This window comes from Euprymna scolopes, chromosome 2 (assembly GCF_053919585.1).
Source record: "Euprymna scolopes isolate OS-2025 chromosome 2, ASM5391958v1, whole genome shotgun sequence".
In the NCBI taxonomy this organism is placed as follows: Eukaryota; Metazoa; Mollusca; class Cephalopoda; order Sepiida; family Sepiolidae; genus Euprymna; species Euprymna scolopes.
Genome location: NC_136483.1, coordinates 173,087,072 through 173,103,866, shown reverse-complemented (window position 1 = coordinate 173,103,866; position 16,795 = coordinate 173,087,072). Strand labels below are relative to the sequence as shown.

Here is a 16,795-nt window from a genome sequence, read left to right as displayed (position 1 = left end):
GCAGAGCAGTCAATGAAGATTTTGAGATGAGCTTTTACATGAGATGTTGCAATCTCCTCACTGTCCATTCAAAAGCCATCAGTGTTGAAAGATGTCCAAAGCTTCTCAATCATCAAGAAAAGCGGACATATTCGCATTTTTGTTGACAAGAAAAAGTTCATTGTGGACAAAATTGTCAATCACCAAACCATGCAAGTTACGGCCTGTGACCAATCAGATGGTCATCCTGTGATGATTTTTGCAGCTGTGGCAAGTGATGTAAGTGACATGTAAATATGATAAGGACATAAAATCAACACAACAAAGTATTTGAAGATTATGAATGATGTTTTGCCGTCCTGGATTTGTAGATACTATGATGCTACCAAAGTAGTACTTGTTCAAGACTCTGCACCAGTGCATGGAGCAAGACCAGCCCAGACTTACCTAAAGGAGAATTTTCTCTGGTTTGTCCCTAAGGACATTTGGCCGAGTAGCTCTCCAAATCTAAATGTCTGCAACTATTTGCTATTTAACATGATTGAAAGAAAATCTAACGTTAATCCACACCCTAATATTAACTCTATGAAAGCAGCCATTTGAAGAACATTCTGGAATCTAGATGCTGAGGCAGTGAAGAGGAGTTGTTCAAAGTTTTGCCTGATGTATCTCCAAAATTATTGTAGTAAAGAGGGATCATATTGAATAATTATGTTAAATAGATTGTAAGGATTACAAAAATAAATGTTAAAAATGATCATTATACTACTTTTATCCTTTAAATCAGGGAATTTCAAAAGAAACAAAAATATCCCAATTTACCTGCATGGCACTGTAGTATGTATCTCACTGCTTTTCTGGTAAGAGTTGCATGAATACATTAAATAAACAGTTAATCTAATACACAGGGCTAGGAGAAAACCTCAAAGAGTAAAATAAGACTCGTACAGGAGTCAAACCTGCGCTTCAAGAAAAAAGGGATCACCTGTCATAGGTGTCATTTCAGCATTTAGTTAATGAGCCTAACACTCAATGAAGGCTGTATTTGTCAATTCCTATGTTTGCTCTTATAACATGTTTATTATACGTAACACCCGCCACAAATTTAAAGACATTCAGGTTAAAAATGAGAATATAAACAATGTTTTTTTTCTCCTTTTTTTTTTTTTTTTTACATAGGCATGACCACTTATCAAGGCCAAGAGGCCACTCGAGGATAAGAGTTAAAGCGTGTACAGTAGAAATTGGACAATATAGTAATCGTTAGTAACGGAAATTCGGTAAAATTCCTCTCTACTACTTCTTTCTTATACAAGAGACATTGCAAGTATTTCTCTGCTCTATCGTTACTGTCATGGCAATTGTTCAATTGAGTTTCTATTTATGGTTCTCCTCTGTAAAACCTTTACAACAAAAACCCATCTACCTACAAACACTGTCAAGTTTCTCTCTCTCTCTCTAACTAAATTAAACATCCATGAGCAATGTTTCTTTTTTAAAACTACCTGGTTGTGGAACACAATATCATGGGGCTGCTTTCCGAATGAATATAACATGGTCATTTTCAAGTCCAATGTAAATAAGTACTTGTGGAGACATCCTCTTAAATAATCAAATATTGTCCAGTTTCTACTATCACCAATCACTATAGTGTTGTCTCATCTGCTAACTGACATTAAATAACCAATTACCTTGAGTGGCCTTTGGGACTTGATAATTAGGGATTCTCTTGTTAGAAAAAAAAAAAATCCAATTTATTGCATAGTTGAAGAAATGAGTTATTCATAAATTCAGCCTTCACTGACCGTTTGGCTCGTCAGCTAAGTGGTTAAGGTGACACCCACGACTGGCCTTGTTTATATTCTAACGTAATAGTTTTTATTACATATTGTTTTTATTTTACATCAGATTTTTCAAATTTTAGAGATGAGGATTATTCAGATTACTATTCTCATCTTGGTTGTTGTTGTTTTCACAGCATTTCAATCGATGTAACCTCGGACCTTCTTTGGGTACATCTTTTGGAACTCTGAGAAACTCCATGGAAATTTGAAATGAATCCATAATTTTCCTCTTCAGAAAAACAAAAATAAAGAAAAATCTTTAAAATGTACATGGATCATTCCAAAAGGAAAGCCTCTTATTTATTTTTTTTTTAACTCAAAAAGTTGAAGAGCTACAAAGACGGGAGTGGTACCATTAAAATGAGCAACCTTTTGTGTTCCAAAATTTATTTTTCTGCATAGTCAACATTCTCAGTGTATTTTTGTTAGGAATTCAATGACGCATTTCTGCTTCCTTAACAGGGGTTTTTTCTTTATTTTTGTTTTATTTTCCGGGGGGGGGGGTATATAGACAAGCACCTTGAACCCTTTATTTAATCCACAGGAGAAGACTGTTCTTGTTCTGTCAATCATGGCCAGTTAAAAGTGTTAATTACTATGTTATTCTAATATATTATCACCTATAGAAAGTATTGAACGTTCAAAATCAATGCGACTGTCATTTAAAGCCTTTAACCATAGTGCTACAGTTCAATATTGACATTATGAGAACAATTTATTCTTGTGGATTAAATAAAGAGTCCAGTTAGAAATTACATGTAGGTTCTCAAGTTTTAAAAGATGCACCAGAAGGTCAGAGGTCATATCAGACAAAACATGAAAACAACAACCAAGATGTGAATGTTTCTGAATTTTTGATTTTTTGATTGATTATTCGTATTATTTAGATTTTTCAGATTACTGTTCTCATCGTCAGTGTTATTTTCACAACATTTTGGTCGATGTTTCTTTAACTGTATCTAGTCGAACTCAGGAACCTTTCTGTTAAAATTTGGAATCCCCATGGAATTTGCTGATCCATGGCATAGTGGTAAAATTGCACTACATGTTACAGTCTTCTGGAGATTGAAGGTTCAATCCTCAGTGTGGGTAACACTCAAAATACAACTGCGAATTATTTAGAACTTCTATTCAATCATGGCTGATGGAACAAGAGCATGTTCCATTTGAAATTTTGTGCAGATTACAGAACAAGACAGAAAGACTCCTAAGTTCAACAAGATACACCGGAGGTTACGTTGACCAAAATATTGTGAAAATAACACTCAAGATGAAAACAGTAGTCCAAAGAATCCAAATAATACAAAGCTGAGAATAATAATTATCAAATTATCAAATATTTTCATTCAGCTTTCTAATTGAACACATACTTATTAGTGTTACAGTTTTGTTTTTAAAGTTTGAACTCATAAAACAGACTTCTTTTTCTTTAAATTATTAATGCATTAGGCAGTTCAGCTTCAAATTAAAAAAATAGCGCAAAAAATATCAAACAATTTTAGAGAAGGGGGGACAAACAAGCTTTAAACAACAAAAACACATGCAGTAATATCCATCGTTAAATAGTGGCGGACATCAAACGAATTGCAACAATATATAGATACACACACATCTATGTGTGCAAATATGTAGAAGATGAAAAATGCTACTAACCATAACTCCAAAGGCGGCAGGTCCTGTGTTATTAGCCTTAGACCTGAAGGATGGCGGTACCATCTCCGGAGTGAGCTGTGTAGGTAAATTAACCCCTTTCTTCTTCTCGTTAACCAGATGCATTGCTAAGGCAAACTGTTCAACATTCAGCTTGCCTGTATTTTTCATATCACATAATGACCTGTTGATGATAAAATTTTGTCAAAATTATTAATAAAACAAAATTAATTCCTTCTACATTGATAAAATTATGAGACAACCTCATGTGTGTGCATTTTCATGTATCAACGTAACTTTACACACTATTTTTTTTATTATTATTACCTATTAATCGATTATTATATACTGACATAAAGATACTGATCCAGAACTTCATACAAGGCCATGTCCGCATCTTCCAGCATTTTACAGTAAGCAGCTGGAAAAGTTGCTGGAAAAAGCCAACTCAAACACTGCTAGACGATAAATTCAAAATGCTGAAGACAAAACTTTAACACAGGAATATAAAACTTATAGTAAGTTGAATTATATGAAAAAAATATTATTCTGAAGAAATTTTGTCTTTCAGCAAATGTTTTAAGGAAATAATAGGAAATAAGTCTGTTTTTTTTTTTTTTAAACATGAAAACATGGGAATAACTATAAACAAAAATCAAGTTTGTTTGCTTTTTTTGGGGGGGGGGGTAAATTATCAGTTTGTATAAAAAAAATTTTTGCAAGAAAGCTTTAATAAAAGAAGACTATTTTTGTAATGATGAAAAAAAAATTTTTACGAAAACAACTATGATAGAAAACAATATTTTTGTTCATTCCTCTATGGATTGTTATCCTCATCTCCGTCGTTGTTGTCACAACATGTTTTGGCCAATTCATTCTCTGGCCTTTTTCAGGTGATTAACCACTGCGCCATGGATAGAGGTGTTGAATCTATGGTTCCAGGTGAGTATTGTCTGAAGATAGTGGTTTTAATCCTATCCAAGCAAGCCACAGGACTAGTTGGCCAAAACATGGTCAGACAATAACTATGGAAGGAAGTAATTACTCTGGATACAGTTACAAGACTCAGCATTGCTATCCTGTCGTGGTTTATCACCTGAAGAAGGTCAGAGGATGAGTTGTCCAAAACGTGGTGAAACACCAACTACGAAGATGTGGATAACAGTCTGCAAAAGAAAGAATAGACAAATTATGAAGCCTCATCACAAAGGATCCCAAAAAATGAAAATAAAATAATATAACAATTTTTATTCAAGAATAGTATCAGATAAGCATTTTTTTTTTTCCTTTTAATGAAAACATTGTCTGCTGATAGCTGATTGCCCTATTGCATCATCTTTTCCAGTTGCTTTTCCAGCGGCTTATTATGAACTGCTGGGAAATGCAAACATAACTTTGGATCAGGTTCTGAATGAGTACCAAAATAAAAAATGCAAAACGATAAAATAAAACAATAAAATAATTTAATAGTGATTAAAACAACTTTGCTGTAACACACATGCATAAAATTGTCTTATAATTTTTATATATTATATTTAGAAATAATTCTTTTTTAATGTAGGGATGGAAAATCTTAGGAAATGATGAAGTAAAATTGAACTCTAAATTTTTATCAGGACGGTGCAAGTTTTTTTCTTTTCGCCAATTTGTATTTGCAGAATGTTAAACAATTGTAAAGTATTTTTTGCATATTGTTATTACTTAAACATATCACAAGGACTAATTTATAAATTTTACAAATATATTTATTACTAAAACATAGTACCATGATACATTTTAAGCATATTGCTATTACTTATATTCGCAGGATTAATTTATAAATTTCTCTTTCAAATTATTAAAGCAGCAGTCATAATTTTCTGCAATATTCTAACTTACCTTGACCTGAAAATGGCCTTCTATAGTCGGCAGAAAAGGAACCATCTTCTATCATGATAATGCCCATTCTCAAAAAGCACTATTAACCAAAGATCTTCTTAGAGAATTTAGTTGGGAAATCTTGCTTTATTCTACATATTCACCTGACCAAACTCTCAGATTATCATTTATTTTGAGGATTACAAAGTCATTTAGATGGTCTTACATTAACATCAGGAGATGCAATTGAACATGAGTTAGATTCATATTTCACATCAAAACCTAAAGAAGTGAAGCATTTATAAGCTTGTTGACAGATGAGAGCAAAGTCCATTATAGTTATGAATAAAGATTTTTAAAACACACACACGTTTTTATTTTCAAGATGAAATTTTAAAGCCGCAAAAACTTTTGCACCAATTCAAGATTAGGTCTTCCTGTTTTTTTTTTTTTTGTTGTTTTTTTTTTTACTGCTTGACATTTATTCAGTTCCTGTTAACACATTTGAGTAAATTTTTCTGCAGACTTGCAAAGGGCAACCAATGTGAACTTACCAAATATGAGCGAGAGTGTTATTCCCTAAGCCACTCTGCAAAAACACGTCTTTAATTTCATTCCCGGATACATATCCGTCCATGTCTGTATCTGTCTTCTTGAAAAGGATGTCATAATTCGCCTTTTCTGTCGGACCCACGACCCAGGGTACACCCTGCAAACAAACAAAATAATATCCCAAACTAAGATTTTACTTCATCAATTAAAAATAAATAACGAAAGGAAACAGACAGACGTAACTATCTCTTTGACAGGATGCCAGTCTATCATCAGTTATACTCCAAGAAATTTATTTATACACATAAAGTGTTTGCTTACAGCATCTGTACAGTCATATACTCTCAACACAACTAACAAGAAATACTGCACACATTTAAAACTCATGATTCTTTTTTTTTTTTACTCATTTTTATTTTTTTAATTTTAGGCATATTACTACTAGGAACATAAGGGGCTACTATTGAGGATTATGTCTAACAGAGGAATGAGGGGAGTTGAGCAGCAAAATATCCGTCTCACATTACATTTAAACTTTTCTTCTTTTTTTTAGTGCAGTCAGGGAAGTACGAAACGGAGGAAACGCCAAAGTCTAGCAGAGGGCAGAAACTATGAGAGTGGAAGGCTTTTCAGTATCTTAAGACCTCAACAGTAAAGAGGTGGGATTTTGCTGCTTGTCGAGTTAATTGAGACTATGTACATTGAAGGGAAACTAGTGCTATGAGTTCATCAAAGCATATTCCATTTAAGTATTTGTTAAACAGACACAGGGATGCAACACTGTGCTGATGGGATAGAGGTTGGCGTTTGGCTGATTTAAGAATCTATTAAAATAAATAGTCATCCACCACAGAACCTAAATAGTTTAATGAAAATGTATCACTTATATTATTTTGACTGTCTCTACTCAGCGTTGGCCAGGAAATTTTTATTTCCATTTTTGGTTTGTTCATTCGTTACCATTCTGTCATTTCTCTTAATTAATGTCTTCTAAAAGAAAAAATATTTACATGACTTTTTTTTTTTCAATGGAGAAATATGCTATTTTTTTTAAATTGACTTTGTCATAAAACCAGCCCGAAATATTATTTTAATTTATTTTTATACAAATGTGTCATTGCTCATCAAATCTTAAAGGCCACTCAAGAACAAAGGTGAATGATGAAACTAACATCATGAGGATTGCAGATGATGAATTGAATTTGAGAAGAATATAATTATTGAATAGGACAGCTCTACAAGAACTTTTTAACATTGGACTTAAAAATGATCATGCTGCAGTCGGTTGGAAAGTAGCTCTGTGGTATTGTGTTCCACAGACTAACAGTTTTTGAAAAGAAATTTTGTTGGAAGTTCTATTTAACTCCAGGTTCATATAAGAAGAAAAGAAAATACCTTACAGTAGCTGTAGCTAGGCATATTCATGCTGTGAATGAACAAGAAAATTGGAGCGCAATCAAGTTCTTATCATAAAAATAAAGATAGAGTAAAGAGAGTAGAAACTTCTCTTCTGTGAGAAAAAGGTTTTAGGGATGAGGATAAACATCCCTGCTAGATTTACAAGTTAACTGTTTACTCTGTTAAAGCAGGAGAGTAGTTTAAAAAGCACCTGCTCAGATGTGGCAACAGTACTCGATTTTAGGTTGCCTCTGGTTCTTATAAAAGTATTGGATTGCATCAGGAGTGTGTGATACTTTCTGGAGTGATAGAAAGATCCAACCATTTTTCCGGTAACCTTAGCAACAGATTTGATGTAAGTCTTTCACTTCAGGACTGAAACGAAAATTGGTCTTAGATGCTTATCAAAACAGAAGGCCTTCTCAAGGAAAGCACCATACATTTAAACTGGAGAAAAGTGAGGAACCAAATGTTAGCGATGAAAAATAGAGAGGCTTGGTTTTCGATGTATTAAAAGTAACCAGCCACTTCTTTTCCCCATTGTACAACATGTTCCAGATCAGAAGAGAGAGAATCATTAATGCTCTTGGAAGTGTTGCCAGAGTATGTTTCTTTTTGGGGGGGAGGGGCGATGGTCATCCAATTTTGTCAAATACTGTTCAGCTTAACCTATGCTAGACACCGTCAGGAAAGTACCACATTCATTCTGTGGCCTGATCTTACTAAGATGATCCCCAATTTGTTTTAAAACGATTTTATTTACAAAAATATTCATTATGACTATACAGATATTATTAAAAAAAAAATGTAGCTTAGTAAGGCCCTCATTACTTTCAGCTAAATGTTAAGCTGCCCACTGTTTTCCAGGTGCTCTCTAGATGAGAGTGGGGTGATAAGTTTACACTCTTCTGAAAGTTAAAGATTCAATCCTCAGTGCAGGCAACACTCAAAATGCAATTGCAAATTTCTTCTACCTAGTCATAGCTGATGAAACGAGATCATGCTACCCCACAGAATTAAATGAAGGGTTTTGTTCGAAATTCCATGCAGATTTCTGAGTTTGACAGAAAGATTCTCAAATTACAAGATACATCAAAATGTGAAAATAACAATGAAGATGAACAGTAGTCAGAAGAATTCAAATAATAAAAAATTAAAATAGCATAAAATTTTAGAGAGAGTTTTTCATGACTAGGTCAAACTGAGCTTCATATTAAAATATCGATCAACATGGATGAACCTCTGCAATATCCTTCTTTCAAACATTAAAATTACACCCTCAAACGATTTGATACAATTGATCTATTTTGAAATTAAATTACCTTAAAAATAACAATGTGGTATTGCCGTGAAGTAATTTAAATAAGGAAAATATAATCATCTTTTTTAATACTTCTTCTGTTTCATTGAAAAAGGGTGGAGGGTTGAGGCATTAGTGAGAAGAAATAAAGTAAGAGTGTTTTTTAGGGTGGATGGTGTTTTTCCAAAATTAAAATAAAACAATAATAAAATCCAAGGTCAAACAAAGTCTGAAGATCAAGAAATGCAAGCTAGGCCAGTATAAATCTTTCCTTTTTTGGAGAGTATGATGCCTGATTATCACTTTGGTCTTAACATTATTTTCCATAGGATTAAAAACTTTGATATTGTCAACAAACTGCCACCATTTTGTAGACTTCATAACTTTTGCCAATAAGCTTTATTGATTATGACTTGTGACAAAAGCTAGATCTACTGCTATGACCTAGAGATCAAAGGACAGAGTTTCTAGTGGAAGCATGCTGGTTCTCTCTCAAGAAGGCCAGATAGAGCAAATCCACCAAAAAACATGATGAGTATTTTTTTTTGACAGCACAGGCATGATCTACTGGACAGACAAATCAACAAGGAATACTATGCTGAGGTTTAAAGAGTGTTCAGGAAGAGATTCTCTGAGAAGAGGCCCCTACTCCTCAAATCAGTTTAGTGGAATTTCCACCAGGACAATGCACCAGTCCACAGCTCCATCCTTGTCACAGACTATTTAACCAAAGATGGACATCAACACAGTTCCTCACCATCCCTATAATCCAGACCTTGCTCCCTGTGATTTTTGGTTATTTCCTCAGCTCAAGGTTGTTATGAGACAATTGAAGAGATGAAAGAGGCTGTGATGAAGGTCATTGATACAATCACACAAGAGGAATAACCTGGGGCCTTACAGAAGTTGTTGGAACGGTACAACAAGTGCATTGCAGCTGGAGGAGATTACTTTGAAGGGTACAAGTGTTTCATGTGTGTACTATCAATAAAAGTGCCCACATGAAAAAGTCTGAAAACTTATTGAAAGCACATCATAAAACACTATTTCTGCTGATTTATCTCAAATCATTTTTCAATACTTACCGTAGGAGACTCTGTTCTGGCTGGTATTCCATCAGGCAGTACTTGGATCCCTTGAGGAATTGAGACCCGTTTACGTTTGGATGGCGGAACCAGTTTCGGAGGCAACACCGTAGGTACAGGATCATTCTCCAATGTGCGATAGACGAGATGCATTGCCTGCAAGAAAAACATATTTCACTCTAAAGAAAAATGAAATAATGCATTCTTTCCCCAAATTATTTATTGTGTTACATAAGACAATTGAGATATGCCAGAGGCTTTAATTTCATGAGACAAAGGTTCTTCATACACAACAACTTCTACATCAGAAGTGTTGAGCCAAAATAAAAAAAACATTTATTATTCACACAGCTGTTATTTACACATTTTATGAACAGAGTTAAGTATTCATCTGATGAAGGAACGTTTTCATCTGGAATAATATGTCGTAAAAACTCCATCAAATGACACTGAAGACAAGTAAAGTTTGTAATTAAAAAAAAAATTTTAATAAGAAAAAAAAAAAAATAACCAGAAAAACATATTTTCAATTTTGCATTTATCTTATCCTGTTTCCAGTTCAACGTTTATCCAATGCATTACTGCATTGTAATTGACTTCTATAAATTATCTATAAATAAAGACATTTTGATTTGTGCGGTAACTATACTTGACTGTTTTATTTTATAGTATATCAACACTTTTCAGGTTATTTAATGCTAAATTCAGTTTGCTGATAAAAGTTTTATGCTTCAAGTTCTTTATACTTCCAAATATTTATTAATGGTGTTGGTTGTTTTGTTTTACAATAAATCAGCCATTTTCAAGTTATTTAATGCCAAATTCAGTTGTTATGGAGAAAGATTTTTTACACTTCGAGTTCTTTATATCATCAAATATTTATTCATGGTGTTTGGTTTGGTTGTTTTGTAGAGGAAAATGGGGTTCTTTATGTTTTGTTTTGGACTTAGCAAAACATCTGAATTTTCGAATGAGAAGTTATGCCCATATAATTTTTTCCTAAGAACTTTATAAAATACTAGACTACCTGTGACCCGTTGGGTAAGTATGCTATATTTAATGTATGAGTGTGACACTTGTGACGTAAAGAAAATAGTTTTTTGTGACATAACAGAAACATTTCTATGAAAGTATATTAAAATGAAAAAAGAATATAGATAGATTTCTATGAGTCGTTCTGTTTATAATTGTTTATTTTTGAAAAATAAAAAAACTTACAGCCATTGAATTATAAGTGGTTTACCATACTTATAGGTAAATTTGCACTGAACAGATACCATAATACTTAAAGTTTAAATTAAAAGATATATCAAAATTTGAATTTTGATATATCTTTTAATTTAAAGGCAAAAAAAAAACAATTGAGACACTAAAAGCGTACAGAGTAAAACAATACGTTTTATTGCCGCGTTGATTATTTGTAACACAAATTAAAAAAAACATTTTCGGGGTTATTTATTTATGTTGGTAGTCTAGAAGAAAATGTATGAATGTTTTTGAAGAAAGGTGTATTAAAAAATGGAGAATAAATTTTTAAAAAATGAAGGCGGTGAGTAAATCGCTGTTGTAAAATGCTTTTATGGTTATCAACGGGTTAAAGTATATTTATTTGTAAGAAAATTGCGTTAAAATAACTTAAACGTAATACGGAAATGAATGATGTAAAAAAAATGCAGAAAGTATTAACAATTGTTGATTTGGAGAATTTAAACGCGAAAAAAAACAATTGGGATGCTGAAAACGTACACAGTAAAACAATACGTTTTATTGCCGCATTGATTATTTATGTACACATGCGCAACCGGAAGTCGTAAACCAGATGTTGGGTTACAACACTCGTTACAAGGTCATTTGAGTTTTATACTTATATAGATTCCAAAGAAACTGAAATTCGGTGAAAATTTGTTGATTTCTAATGCTTATTGTTGAAATTACACAAAAAGTAAGAGGGATTTGACTTTTAACTCCTTTACATCAAACTAAACTAAACATTTGTACCTCTTATGGCTAGCAGCAGTGTTTCAAAATTCATAATTATAATTTATTACATTTGGGAATGAATCCTGTACATACAAATATATAAACACACCTGACTTGATATAAAGATAAGAAACTAAGAGTCAAATGATTTTCTTACAAAATAAGTTTTTAAATAGGACCCTAAAACTTTCATCAAACTTCTTTTTAATTAAATATATTAAATTATTAGTTAATCTATTTTCATTTTTTAAATTTTATAAATTACACTTATTCATAACGATACACATAAAATTTGATCAGATAATTTTATTAATAAAAGATGAAAAAGTATTTTGACAAAAGTTTTTAATTTTCATAGAAAAGTTCAGATGAACAAAACAAAAAGATGTTTAGTTTGGTTTTACAGCAACTCAACTGTTTTAAGGTTGATAAATGCCAAAACGTGAAGTATATTGCACGATCAGCTCCTGACAACAGTCAGTCATTGGTTTGGCTATGTTGAGAAAATTGATTGGTGGGTTGTTTTGTTTTATGGCATACCAACCCTTTTCAGGATTATTTAATGCCAAATTATTTAGGTAAACGTTTTTATGCTTAAAGTTCTTTATATCTTTAAATATTTATTCGTGGTGTTTGGTTTGGTTGTTTTGTGGAGAAAAAGTGTTTTTTTTTTTTTGGCTTGAGTTTTGCAAAGGAAAATAAAAATATCAAATTTATAAATTTTTAGAATTCTTTGAAATGAGGCTCCATAATTTGTGCATCAATTTTTTTTTTTTTTCAGGCTGTTATCCTCATCTTCATAATTGTTGTTATTTTCACCACATTTCAGCCAACTCATCCTATGGCCTTCTTCAGGTGATTAACCGCAACAGAATAGGAATGTTGAGTCTTGTAACTTATCCCCAGCAATTACCTGAAGACGGTCAGAAAATGAGTCAGCAGAAACGTGGTGAAAACAACAATAACTATGAAGATGAGGATAACAGTCCGCAAAAAGAATGAATACACAATAATATCAATGTTTGGTGTATTTTTTTTATAGAAACCTGGTACCTTCAAATACACTTTTGCCAACGCAAAACAAGTGTATTTATTCTAGTAACAGAAATCTTTGATATCGCTTAGGTTTTTGAAGCATTTCTTACGCAGAAAGTTGTCAAGATGCTTAAAAAAGTTATAGTCAGTAGGTGAGAGATCTGGAGAGTATGGCGGATGAGGCAGAGTTTCGTAGCCCAATTTGTTCAACTTCTACAGGGTCGGTTTAGCAACGTGCAATCAGCCATTGTCATGGAAGAGAATTGGGTCTTTTCTATTGACTAATGCTGGGTGTTGTTGTCAGAGTTTCTAATGCATTTAGTCCATTTGTTGACAGTACTTCACCGCTGTAATGGTTTCACCTGCATTCAAAAAACTGTAATGGATGAGACCACCAAACAGTCAGCATGACCTTCTTTTGGTGCAACTCTGGCTTCAGAAAGTGTGATGGAGCTCTGTCAGCATCTAACCACTGAACTGAGCATCGCATGTTGTTGTAAAGAACCCACTTTTTATCATAAGTCACAACCCGGTCAAGAAACGGGTTGTTTTTGTTGTGTAATAGAAGGGAAGATGACACTTCATAACTGCGATTCTTTTGTTTGTCGTTCGATTCATGAGGCATCCATTTATAAAGATTTTTTGTCTTTCCAATCTCTCTCAAGTGGTTGGAAATCATTGCATACGTTACGTCTAATTCAGAAGCAAGTTCTCAAACAGTTGTGCATGGACTGGCTTCGACTAAGGCTTTTAATTGATCATTGTTAACATCTAATGGCCGACCACTCTGCTCATCTTCTTCAAGACTTGTCGCAATCACAAAATTTCTTAAATCACCATTGTGTTGTGCGTTCAGTAGTGGTTCTTGGGCCAAACGCTTTGTTAATATCACAAGCTGTTTCAGCAGCTTTTCACCTAGCTTGAACTGAAATAAGAAAATTGCACAAATTTGCTTTTTTCCATCATGTATTCAATGTCCTAAAAAGACAATTGTTTCAAAATGATTGCAATTTAAATGATTAGATAGAGCAAAAAACACTCTTTAAAATAATATATAAAGTAAAGGTATTATAACAAAAACATATTTGAAAATACATCATTTGAAATCAAAACTAAAAATTCCACAAGAACTTTCTTGTCAACCTAATAGATACAAAAACTCGGATTTGTAAAGTGTAGGTTACCTTCTCCCAACTAAAACAAAGTTCTGGTGGGTCTCAGATATCATACAGAAATATTATGGTCAATACAATGGTGAAGCCAATTCTGCATTATGCCTCTACTGTGAGGAAGGTCCAAGCATTTACCAAAACTTTTCCAGAAAATCAACACAATCTGCTGATCTATTACCATAAACAAGAAGGAGCTGTAGGAAAAGATGGCAATAAATGAAGATATTCTACAAAGAGGTTGTAGATGAAATGGCCACATTCTTTACAAGCCTCTGTCTACAAGAACATGATTCCTGAAAGGAAACAAAGACAGATGTAAAAATAACTGGTGTTGTAATATGGATTCAGGTATGAAGAGGATAGACCGTATATGCATTTGGTTGTGAATGCTTGGAGGTCATTGGTGTGTGGCCTATGGTTAAAGAGTTGGGTGAGAGGGCAAGACTGAGGTTTAAACGAGCAGAACATATCCAATATGATTTGATTTCAGTATAGCTAATTTCTAAAGGTTTGAACGGTCTTTATTTGGTGAATCACGCAAAAAGGACAAACGCATTCTTTATTTTATTAAATCTATTCTTTGTAATCGGAAAACTAAAATGAAATAAACTTACCACAGCAAACTCATCTTTATCAAGAAAACCATCTTTATCTACATCACTGAGATCCCAAATTCGACCCAGTATATCAACAGGAAGTTTAGAGTTTAGTAGCACCTGAAAGAAGAATAGAAACACCAAGTTAACATAAAAGAGTTTTCATTAATTCAAAAGATTATATTTATCGACATTTCCAGTACTTGCCTAGTTCATGACCCAATCTCTGGTAACTTCATACTCGCATCTCTAAGCAAGTTACATGAGAAGTATAAAGATGCTGAAGCGAAGACTTCCAGATGATTAATTCAAAACATGGCATTCCCCTCTCTTCTCCCTGTTAAGAATGACTTTCTATTTAGAAAGCCATTCTTAATATAAAGATATGGGGATTTTACACTGACAGTGTGTTAAAAATATTTCTTGCTTTAATGAATTTCACATTTTCATTAAAAGTCTTTTTTTGACAGCTGATTAGATAATTGCTTCTGCATTTTTTGGCTGATTATGTAACTTGCCGAAAGATGCTGATGTAAAGTTGCCAGAGATCAGGTCGTAAATTAGCAAAGTACCACATTTACAAACTTAGAAATAATAAGACAAATTTTATAGTTAAAGTTAAATTTGTATCTAAAGAAACCATTTATAATCAACTAGCAGAGGAGGGGGAGGGGATTTGCTGGGTCATAAAATATGCTTAAATATATTTTAATTTGCCCAGATTTTGTGTATATTATTATAGTCGTGATTCAAAATATGGCATAATCATGTTGACACCAGTTCCCACTGGATCACCAAAGTTAAGCAACATTGAATCTGGTCAGTCCTAAATGGGTGACCATTTAGGACTTTTAGGCCCTGTATGTGCTTTCTGCTTATCTCAACATTGTTTTCAGTCGTCCTGGACTTCTCTTTGCCATTGGACTCAAACAGTGCTGATTCAAGAGAGGTGTGGTTGGAGATTGCGCAACCCTTGCCTCACAATTACACGCACTATCACCCCTAAGGGGTATCCTTTGTCTTTCAAGACTGAACGGAAGCATGGGGGGATTCAAAGGTAAAAAAAAATGTATTTGGGTGCTATCAGCTAGAATCAAAACCGAAAGCAAAACTGTAGCATTCAAAGCTGGTGACGTTACCACCGTACCAACGTGACACGCATATGAACTGATTAAAAATAAACTAAGATGAATGTACAAAATGTACAACAATTTTTTCAATGTTTGACCCTTTAAAACTATTTTAACCAGCTAAAGACTCATAAAAGAACGGTTCATTAAAAACCCAATCATTTGAGGCCCCTACCGCCGCTCTGTGACTTTTAGTTTCGGAGGAGATAGACTTTGAAAATATATAGACAAGCAGACCAACATATAGCCTTTTATATATTAGATTATACAATTTAGTTTTAAATTGCTACGTGAAAGTTCAATATTTGATATAATAATATTTTTTCAATGATTATTAATAGCATTTAAATCAAATTTAAAAACGAAAAACATTCAAAGACATGAATTTTAGATGGTTCCAGAAGATTGTGTATATGGCAAACATGAACGAGTCTGCAATTGATTTAAAATCCTCATCATCTAAAAATTATGCTTAAAATTCAGTAAATCAACCATCATTTTCAGATGACCTTCATCCTTCTTCAGTCACTTACTAAATACAAAAAGCAAGAGAAATTCTTCCAATGATCTAAAAACTTCCATTTGTTAAGAACAGTTACATCAGTGTTATTTCGATAATTCAGACTACCATTCTCATTTTGAGTGTTATTCACACAGAAATTCGAATGATGATCAGATGTACCCAGGAATCTTTCCATCTAACTTGGGAATCTGCACAGAATTATAACATTGTGCAAATAGCACTCAAGATGAGAACGGTAGTCCGAATAATACAAATTATCAATCCTTATCTAAAAAATTCAGAAACAGTTGCATTTGCTTAAAAATATGCAGGTTTTAACAGTTTTGTTTCATAGCCGAGATGTTTCTGTTTGTCCACGTAAGGTTTAAATAAATTCTAGAATGCAGTTTCCATGTATACTTTGCTTATAGACATGTATTTGCCCTTGAGAAAATATAAAAACAAATTCTAGAAAAAAAAATGTAACTCACTGACAGATGAAGATTAAAAAAACAAAAAAAACCAATAAGTTGCAGTTTTTTTTAAATAATTTGTTTCTGTTTTTATTTTCTAAAAAGTTAATGTTGGTCTGAAAGTGAAGCATACATGGAACCGACATCATAGAATATATGTATAAGTATTTTAATGGTGAATGCTCTGACGAACTGCAGACACTTGTGCCCCCACAACGTAGACACCCTCGACAAACCCAACA

General features: G+C 33.1%; 1 protein-coding gene across 29 annotated transcripts in view; it reads right to left on the bottom strand.

Moving 5' to 3' along the window:
• Positions 1–16,795, bottom strand: part of LOC145298823 (uncharacterized) — a 433,166-nt gene that overhangs the window by 223,997 nt on the left and 192,374 nt on the right. For all 29 annotated transcript variants that reach the window (XM_080144357.1, XM_080144346.1, XM_080144350.1 and 26 more), the window contains 4 exons: positions 14,467–14,568; positions 9,666–9,821; positions 5,885–6,039; positions 3,477–3,657 (listed from right to left, as the gene is read on the bottom strand). In XM_080144357.1, the coding sequence (XP_080000483.1) occupies positions 3,477–3,657; positions 5,885–6,039; positions 9,666–9,821; positions 14,467–14,568 (594 nt within the window). The remainder of the gene's footprint in view (positions 1–3,476; positions 3,658–5,884; positions 6,040–9,665; positions 9,822–14,466; positions 14,569–16,795) is intronic.